Source organism: Lepidochelys olivacea (genome assembly GCF_965140295.1).
Source record: "Lepidochelys olivacea isolate rLepOli2 genome assembly, chromosome: 9".
NCBI lineage: Eukaryota > Metazoa > Chordata > Testudines > Cheloniidae > Lepidochelys > Lepidochelys olivacea.
The window spans coordinates 7,948,133-7,958,111 of record NC_140419.1 but is presented as its reverse complement, the minus strand read 5'-3'; the positions used below and the strand labels follow the sequence as shown (position 1 = coordinate 7,958,111).

Below are 9,979 nucleotides of genomic sequence, written 5' to 3'. Positions count from 1 at the left end.
CTCTGCAGAGTCATTTGAGAAGTTAGCAGCACTGCTGGCTACTGCAAAATGAGGGTGTCTGCTGCAGGGGAGCTCTGTCACAACCCGAGAGTCCAGGGAGTGAGTGGCCAGGTGAGTGGTGCTGCCATTACTGGCAAGCAAGAGCTTCACTGGCCCTCTTCACCTGTCCCACCCGGGCAAACTCTCAAGCTATTGGGAGCCCTGACATTTCCAGCAACATGGCAGTATTTACAGGTCAAAGCCTGTGTCCCAGCTCGGCTCCTTCAGGGCCCCCGTAACAACAGCTCTCACAGCCTCCTCTGTTCTACGTACTTTATTAGGTTTAGAACTGGACAAATCACAACGTGTACAAAATGGAGACCACACTATTCGAAGCAGAGGACTGTGGGTAGCAGCAGCATTTCTATAGACCCAGAAGCATTTGGTAGAAGTGTGGGGAGGGTGGGCTGGGGCAAGGGGCTCTTACTGGCCATCATGTTTCAGATTGCCAAGGACGGATCCTGTAGTTCACATCCTGGGTAGAGTAAGGATGACCTGCGCCCACACCCGCTGGGATGGAAGAGGAGTTTCCAATCCACTGAGGGCAGACTCTGGCTCAAGCCAGCACCAGGTGGGGGTAAGTGCGCCAAGGACCTGATATGGGCTGTGAAATGCTGTGCCACCCACATACACACCAGTGAGAGCGTCTTAAACCCTCATCCTTTTTGGTCACAAACCTTCCCATGGCAGGACACGATACTGAAGACTTTGCAAGGGAAAAAAGGGAGGTGGGGAGGCTTGGCGCGCTCACCACACCTAGGCGCCTCAGACTGCACAGCAATGTCTACCACGACAGCAATAACTAGTACAGGAGCCAGGTCAGCGTCAACTCAGATTTGTCCAGTCTACGGTTTTCAGGTCTACTCTACGAGTACATATGCACAAGAACTTCAAAAATACTAGGATATGATGCGAGTAGCGAGACACCAACAGAAGAGTTTAATGGTGGATGTTCCCTAGAACGATCCTAGGAGGATGGTGGTTAGACTAGTCCCTCCCCACCTTGGGACAGGAAGCAGGAGGCTAGCTATGCTCCTCCTGTGCATGGTCAGGTTCTGAACTTCAGCTGCCACTCTGGTGGTAACGGAGATCATAGACAGGAGAGAGTCCATTCCCGAGGTGAGCCACAGGGGTCTAACTTCCAGTCCGTGTGCAGAGGGTGCCAGACAGATGCTCTCTTTAAGTGTACTTGAAGACCAAGGAGACTGGGAGGGTGGCTGGGGAAGAGAGGGAACCCGCCAGCCTCTTGGGGCTAGCACCTGGTCTCATAGATTCCACTCCTGCCAATGTACCTCACCCATTTGATCACATCATGGTCACTGTAGTTCAGCTTTGGCTCAAAGACTTTCAGATAACGCACCTTCAGCCCAGAGGGTGCGAATGGGACCTGTTCAGAGAGGGAACAACCAATGGAAAGCGTATGAGCAGAGCATCTGAGAACACTGCAGGCACTGTGGATCCTGATCATGGGATGCAATGCTATGAGCCTGGCACAGAACTCCTAATCCTAGGGCTGATCTTCCTCCAAACCAGGCATGGCAAAAGCCAGAGGGTCCCTGGGGGAAGGAACAGGGAAGGCATTTCTAGTGACTTTGAAGGCACAAACACAGGGAGTGCTACAGCCACACAGGGAACTGTGTTCCTAACTGCAGTTAGGAACACAAACTGTGGACCTCCTCCCATGGCTCCCAAAGCGGCCTCCTACAAGCCTGAGCAGGAGAGTGCTTCCATAGCGGAGGTTCCTCCCAGCAGGACAGGTGGCAGCAGCCAAGTGCCCACAAGGCTAGATTTGCGTCTGAGGAGGAGGGATGCAGTCATCCTACCTCAAAGTTCATGGAGATTGGCGGCCGAGCCCATTTCTTCTTGTCATTGGTGGGCAGCAGTTCAATCTCTGCACTGATCTGGGACTCCTTCATTCCAGCCATACGCTTAATCCTAGAAAAGAAAAGACCAGAGATGTCAGACTCAGATTCCAGCTATTCCACCTCTTCTCTGGGAAAGAGGTCTGGCCTAATGCAGACAGGGTGCTGCTGGCCCCAAGTACCCAGCAGAGTTGTGGAGTTACTCCTGATTTGCATGGAAGCGTGGTTCCCCCCATGCAAGCAGCGTCCAAGCTGCCATGCTCACTTACTTCCACACAATAGCGTTCTCGCTGGCCTTGTACTTTGCCTTCCCTTTCATACAGATGACTTGCACTCCACTGGTATTGAGGGGAGTTGGGATTCGGACCTGGAAGACAGTCAGTGAGCAGAGGCAGGAAGAACTCTGGCTGGGGTTGAGAGTCTGTGGGCAGCTTCATCTTAACTCAAGAACAGCCATGACTGAGCAGCTTGTCCTGTATTCCCTGACCCTATCCCATCCATTCCAGGGCTCACAAGCTAGCTGCTACTGCAGAAACACTAGATACTGCTCCAGGAATTATAGCATGAGACTCTACCCAGAGGGAAAGAAACCCAAGGGCTTGGAGAGCGCTTTAAACCCCTGAGAGCCAAAACTGCCAGCTGGTGCTGAAGGAGCCAACTGAAGGGCAAGATAAAGCCTTTTCCCTTTAATTCAGGCAGGCAGATCTGCTTGAGGAAGCATTGGAGGGGGGAAGCATGAGTATACCTTCCAGCAAGTATTACAAGCAGCCCTCCTCAGGAAGGGTAAACCCCACTGCAGAGATGTATGCATGAGGGGAACGGGTTTGCATGCGAGCCCAAGAGGTTTACATTAATCTACACCATGAACACCTGGATAAGGTAGTCAGGAGTTCTGCACTGCAGTATTATGCTCCCCCTGGCAGCAGGCTCTGCTGCTGCACATCTGTACTTGGCCTGGTTACCTCTGGCTGCAGTGAGCAATGGGGCTGCTCATAGCTCACTGCATCAGGTGAGTGAGAAGGGTACAAGCATTAACAGTGGCTGGAATGCTCAGCGAACAGCTGCTGGGCAGGTGCCTGGAAGAGCACAAAGTGAGCCCAGTCCAGCACCTAGGGAATGGTCCCAATTCTGAGGTGCAACTTTTCAGGCAGATTGCACACAGCTGACTTCGTAGCCCTTTATCTCCCTGAATAGCAGCACCAACACTGAGCCTTTCTAGTCTTGCACAGAGGATACTGGGGTCCCAGCTAAGCCCCCTGCTTCTCTCCAAAGCACAAAACCGCATGGGGCTTTGTCCTACCTCTATCTTCTGGGCCAGCAGGGAGGGTTTGAAATTGGATTTGATCACCACTTTTACTTCCAGCTTGGTGCGGCCCACCTCCCGCACCAGGGGAATGACACGGAAGGGCAGGATGATGTCCTTGGTGGTTCGGTATCTGCAGGGATAGGACGAACATATCAATAAACTCTGCAAAGGAGAAGGCCCTTATGGCCTCAAATAGCAGCAGCTCTCCCAAAAATGGGGAGGCCAGCCATGTACTAGAGGTAAGCTCAGACTGCTGGATGGCTCCACAATTTATTAAGAGCACTAGCTGGAGACACCATTTAAAGTGAGCTGCCCCACAAGCAGGATGGGGAAGTAGAGGCCAATGGTTAAGATACAGGACTAGGAGTCTGGATTCTTGGAATCTGTTCCTGGCTCTTGAGCCAGTCACATACAGGTTGCTATAAGTGCTAGGAAACAGGGCTGCACCCTACAGATTAGGGGATCTGTATGCACTGCTTCGGGAATGGCTGAGATGACCCTGGGCTTCGGCCCTTAACCTGTGTGCCCTCTGTAAAACAAGGAGCTGAGCAGATCATTGTCCTCTGAGAAGGTGCAAGGCTCAGCTTGTTAGCATATAGACCTGTGAAACCCCCTAGGAGAGAAGGAGGGACCAGACGGGTAGGATGCACTAGTGCTCAAGGAACTTGAGGCCAGCTGGAAGCTAGCAGCACAGAGGGAGACTCCTGCAGCAGCAAGGGAGACCAATGCAGTAGCCCTGCATTCCCAGTGGCCATACCTCATTAGCTCAAATTCTCCATCAGGTGGGATGAAGCTGATGCTCCTCTCCGAGTCGAACTTGCTGAGCCGCACACACTGGTGGAAAGTGCAGTCGTCAATGGCGATTGACTGTTTGCCGCTATAGCACAAGACAGAAAGTTAAAGTGCAATTTGTGGCCACCTAGAATGTCGTGGGGCACGTGAGGTCTGCCCACGTTGCATTTCATAGCGAGTATTCTATGTGAGCACTTTGCCATCATGTGTATCCACGAAGTGAGGGAGGCAGGGAGGGAGGAGAGATTCAGGGGACACAGACCTGCCAGCTCAGACACACACTTTCCTTGTCTCAGTGAACCACTGAAGTCATATCAGACCTTCAGGACACTTTCCTAAGTGAGAAACCTGAACCCAGGCCTCGGCTGGGTGCCCCCCATGATGTGAGCTGGACAACAATGCTGGAGTCTGCCCAACTAACATCACTTCACTGGGCCATGGGAAACTCAGCCAACCTCACCCAAGGAGGCGTGTCCCTGCAGTGAAGTCTGAGGGGAGAGGAAGCATTTTCCTGCACACAGCGATATTCTACTCTGTCCTTCTGGGGTGTCCCTTTCTTCTCAAATTTCCACCTTGTGAAGTTTTCTAGTCACCAGCCATGTTTCCATGCACCTAACAGTGGTTCATTCCAGGGCCACAACCCTTCCTCACTGAGCCAGCCAGCACAACAAGTTTGGCTTGTGAAGGACAATGCTTCCCTGCCATAGGTCTTAAGTTCAGATATTGAGTTTCTGGCATTGTACCTGTAGAAGCTGGATAGATGCTGCTCCTGGAATGACCACAGTGCCTGGGATAGCAACTGGGTTCCACACACTCTGAAAATCCTCATTTCTGCCTCGGAGGACACAAGAGGCACTTTGCCTCAAAAGCTTTGAGGGGATGCGTGAAAGGGACAAAGACACCAAAAGTGACAGGGAAAGGATGCCAGAGTGCAGGAGTCTGGCAGCTGGGAGGCCTTGAGGGCTTCATGGCTAATGGGGGAGCTGTGTAAGAACAGGCAGCCTGGGAAGCAGTTTGCTTCTCATTTATGCAATAATCTGTATCCTAAAGCAGCCAGTGGTGGAGGCTACAAGGGCAGACTCCAGTCTGACTGGTCAGTGTCTACTATACACAGCCTTTGTATTGCAGCCTTGACACGGGCCACTCTTCAGTGGGATCTGCCTACTGCTTCCTCTTCAGAGAAGCCTAAGGCCCTTCTATTTTGCCAAGCGAAAGAGAAACCTTTAGGTCCTGGTTCCTTCCTGTGTATCTATGGAAGGCCTTTATCACTGGACTAGCCAATTACAATAATCAATACTTTTGCAGAACTGAAAAGTCCTACCTATCAGAGAATTATGGAGAGGCTGGGACTTCAGGATTGCCTAACTTTAGCTTCTACACGAAAGCGGAGCCGCTTGTGCCTTAAACCTCCATACACTGGAACTCAAGACAGTTACCACTGCTGGGCACTTCAGTACCAGAATTCAGTGCTCCTGCTCACTGCTGCTGTGGCCAGAGACAGCTCAGTTTTTGGATCACCAAGATGGTGAGTTTCCCTTCCTGCTTCCCTACCTTGGAGAGGCAGCGTTACAACTGGCAAACCTGCTTTGAAAACTCCCATCCTGTCTCCCCACTTAACACTTCTGGCCAATAAAGGAGCTTTGGAGAGAGATGGCTGCTATTGGCTACTAGCGCTGGAGACTTACCAGCCAATGCAGAGAACTTTACTAGATAGAGCAGGGGCTCTCAACCTCTCTCTTTTTAAGGCCCCACCAACAGGCTACAAAGACTCCACGGCCCACCTGTGCCACAACAAATGTTTTTCTGCATATGAAATCCAGGGCCAGTGTTAGGGGGTAACAAGCAGAGCAATTGCCTGGGGCCCCATGCCACAGGGGGCCTCCATGAAGCTACATTGCTCAGGCTTTGGCTTCAGGCCTGGGTGGTGGGGCTCAGGGCCCCAGCCTTCTGCCCCATACAGTGGGACTTCAGCTTTCCGCCGTAGGCCCCAGCGAGTCTAATGCTGGCCCTGCTTGGCAGACCATCTGAAACCTGCTTGTGGCCCCCCAGAGGGCCCTAGACCCCTGGTTGAGAACTGCTGAGCTAGAGGATTTTCCAGAGCAGTAGCTCCTTGCCAAGGGTCACATCTACAACACAGCTACGGACAGATGGGATTAAAGGGGACAGTGAAGTGCTCATCCTTGGCTTGTTCTGAAGGGTAAGCAGGTAGCAGCTCAGTCACAGGAACTGTCAGGAGAAGTGTCTGAAGTTTGAGTCACATGCACAAGTCACGCAAAGCAAGAGACAGGGATAGGGAGCAGAGTGTGCGCACACAGCAAAAGCAGATTATCTACCTTCCCAATTCACTGGGGTCAGCAGAAAACAAGAGAAAATGTAACAAATGGTTAGTGAGAGGCCAGAGCTGCTCAGTGCTGTCGGCAGCCCCCGCCTGAGTTAGCACTCTAATCCCAAGCAGGGAAGCTGGAGAGAGCACAAGCCTCTCTCTACAGCATGAGAGCAAGGGAACTGACTGAGCACGTGGCACCAAGAACTAAGCCCACAAGGGTGGGTGGGGGAGGAGCCTTCAGCTCCAGCATCACCTGCTCTTTGCTCAACACTGCCCAGAGACAGGTTTACCACCAAGTGATTAACAGGAAGTTGTCATCTAACTGGCCATTCTAAGCAGGGCTCAAAGGTCAGTGATCTGGCCTCAACATTAGTCATGGAACAGGAGATTAGCCTGTGCTCCCTCCTTCATGCTACATGAGGATATAGTGCTAGTGATCATGTAGCATTGGCCAGAACAGGCTGCTTGAACAATTAAGTACTCTGGAAGAAGAACAGGAGGACTTGTGGCACCTTAGAGACTAACCAATTTATTTGAGCATAAGCTTTCGTGAGCTACAGCTCACTTCATCGGAGGCATACTGTGGAAAGTGTAGAAGATCTTTTTATACACAGAAAGCATGAAAAAATACCTCCTCCCACCCCACTCTCCTGCTGGTAATAGCTTATCTAAAGTGATCACTCTCCTTACAACGTGCATGTATGTACCCACCCGCATGGCCCCACAGTATGCCAACATTTTTACAGCTGACTTAGAACAACGCTTCCTCAGCTCTCGTCCCCTAACGCCCCTACTCTACTTGCGCTATATTGATGACATCTTCATCATCTGGACCCATGGAAAAGAAGCCCTTGAGGAATTCCACTATGATTTCAACAATTTCCATCCCACCATCAACCTCAGCGTGGTCCAGTCCACACAAGATATCCACTTCCTGGACACTACAGTGCTAATAAACGATGGTCACATAACCACCACCCTATACCGAAAACCTACTGACCGCTATTCCTACCTACATGCCTCCAGCTTTCAGCCTGACCACACCACACGATCCATTGTTTACAGCCAAGCTCTGCGATTCAACCGCATTTGCTCCAACCCCTCAGACAGAGACAAACACCTACAAGATCTCTATCAAGCATTCTTACAACTACAGTACCCACCTGTGGAAGTGAAGAAACAGATTGATAGAGCCAGAAGAGTTCCCAGAAGTCACCTACTACAGGACAGGCCTAACAAAGAAAATAACAGAACGCCACTAGCCATCACCTTCAGACCCCAACTAAAACCCCTCCAACGCATTATTAAGGATCTACAACCTATCCTGAAGGATGACCCAACACTCTCACAGATCTTGGGAGACAGGCCAATCCTTGCCTACAGACAGCCTCCCAACCTGAAGCAAATACTCACCAGCGACCACATACCACACAACAGAACCACTAACCCAGGAACCTATCCTTGCAACAAAGCCCGTTGCCGACTGTGCCCACATATCTATTCAGGGGACACCATCACAGGGCCTAATCACATCAGCCACACTATCAGAGGCTCGTTCACCTGCACATCCACCAATGTGATATATGCCATCATGTGCCAGCAATGCCCCTCTGCCATGTACATTGGTCAAACTGGACAGTCTCTACGTAAAAGAATAAATGGATGCAAATCAGATGTCAAGAATTATAACATTCATAAACCAGTCGGAGAACTCTTCAATCTCTCTGGTCACGCGATTACAGACATGAAAGTCGCGATATTACAACAAAAAAAACTTCAAATCCAGACTCCAGCGAGAAACTGTTGAATTGGAATTCATTTGCAAATTGGATACAATTAACTTAGGCTTGAATAGAGACTGGGAGTGGCTAAGTCATTATGCAAGGTAACCTATTTCCCCTTGTTTTTTCCTACCCCCCCCCCCCCCCCAGACGTTCTGGTTAAACCCTGGATTTGTGCTGGAAATGGCCCACCCTGATTATCATACACATTGTAAGGAGAGTGATCACTTTAGATAAGCTATTACCAGCAGGAGAGTGGGGTGGGAGGAGGTATTTTTTCATGCTCTGTGTGTGTGTGTATATAAAAAGATCTTCTACACTTTCCACAGTATGCATCCAATGAAGTGAGCTGTAGCTCACGAAAGCTTATGCTCAAATAAATTGGTTAGTCTCTAAGGTGCCACAAGTTCTCCTTTTCTTTTTGCGAATACAGACTAACACGGCTGTTACTCTGAAACCTGTACTCTGGAAGGAAGCAGCTCCCCAGGGGATCCCTGCAGGCAACAACTGTAGGGAGGAAGTGGAGGAATCAAAGCCTCCCACAGACCTCCGACTCCACAGTGGCATGTCGGAGCGAAAAGCCACTAGAGTAGTTGGTTCCCTCTGCAGCCAAGTAGGACACAGCCATGACTGGACCTACAGGATCCCAGCTACTCTCATGGTCTTGTGTAGACTAATGGCACCAAAGCTTCTGTGCAACTAGCACCAGGTTGTCTCCTTGTTCACATCAGCCCTGGTTCCTGGAACCAGTTTATTCTCAAGCCAGCAAAATTATCTATGCTGATGCCTTCAGGCCAGCTTTCCCCTTTTAACCTTCAGAGCAAAAAGCGTCAATACAATATATTCAAAGACATCTAATGATCCAGTTCTCAAGGAGATGAGGACGATCTCACATCACCTCTGTCTACCAGATCAAAAACTGCTAAGTCCCTGGCTAAGGAATCCTGCCCTAACATGCTTACCTTTTCCCTGTTTCATCCGCAGTCCCTTTGCCCTGTTTCTCAATGACGATCTTGTCATTCATGCCAAACTTGCACTCTGGCATTCCACTCAGATAGCTCTTCATCACCACCCTGCCAGAGACGTGGGCACTGAGAACCTGACCTGGGTGGAGAAGAACACACACTGAAGCAGCACCAGGTGGTTAGGTTGCTACCTACAGAACCTCCACTCCTGCCCCCTGGGGAGATTGCTGATTCCAGGCCTATCCACTGTGACAAAAGCCTGCTTCTCTTCCACGTACCCTGTGGTGACATTAACAGATTCACACTCTCCAGCACATCCAGGAAAAGCTCATTCCGACGGTACTTGATCCCTTCACGTCTCCAGCCAATCTGACCAGTCACCTGACTGGTAATCTGCGATTGTTCTTCTTTAGTCTGAATAAGAGGGAAGATGATAATTCTTTGGAAACCCAACATTAAGCATTAATAGTTTACAGCTGAATATATAGCAAGTTGCTTGCAGTGCAAGACACAATCGGCCATGAGACTACATCTGTTGCCTTGATCTAGGGTGCCATCATGATACCCCATTGGGTATCAATAGCCAAGTTAGTGTGCAGTGTCCATATGAAGAGTTCCCTTGTTCTGGGAAGGGACTGATTATTCTCACTCATCTGGCTCTAGTCTCTGCCATCATAAGGAAGCAAGGATAGGTCTCTTTCCATTAGGTCAGGTAGCGCATAGTTAGACCAAGGGTTAATTACAGGGAAATTAGACCTAGACTGCAGTTCAGGCTTTACCAAGCCATGATGGCTGACAGCAAACCCTGGGCTAGCCAAGAATAATGCCACCAGACAAATGTAACAAGACATGAGTTTGACAAGCTTTGTACTGTATTTTACTCAGGCCAGGATCAGACCAGTTTCCAA

General features: G+C 50.2%; 1 protein-coding gene across 1 annotated transcript in view; it reads right to left on the bottom strand.

Annotated features, from left to right (window-relative positions):
* Window positions 1-298: 298 nt before the first annotated feature.
* The window catches only part of AP2M1 (adaptor related protein complex 2 subunit mu 1), a 42,616-nt gene continuing 32,935 nt past the window's right edge, over window positions 299-9,979 (bottom strand). The window contains exons 5-11 of the mRNA XM_084639142.1: window positions 9,350-9,485; window positions 9,069-9,210; window positions 3,965-4,084; window positions 3,202-3,337; window positions 2,171-2,268; window positions 1,863-1,974; window positions 299-1,426 (exon numbers count right to left, since the gene is read on the bottom strand). Coding sequence (XP_084495268.1) covers window positions 1,292-1,426; window positions 1,863-1,974; window positions 2,171-2,268; window positions 3,202-3,337; window positions 3,965-4,084; window positions 9,069-9,210; window positions 9,350-9,485 — 879 coding nt within the window. The 3' untranslated portion in view covers window positions 299-1,291. The remainder of the gene's footprint in view (window positions 1,427-1,862; window positions 1,975-2,170; window positions 2,269-3,201; window positions 3,338-3,964; window positions 4,085-9,068; window positions 9,211-9,349; window positions 9,486-9,979) is intronic.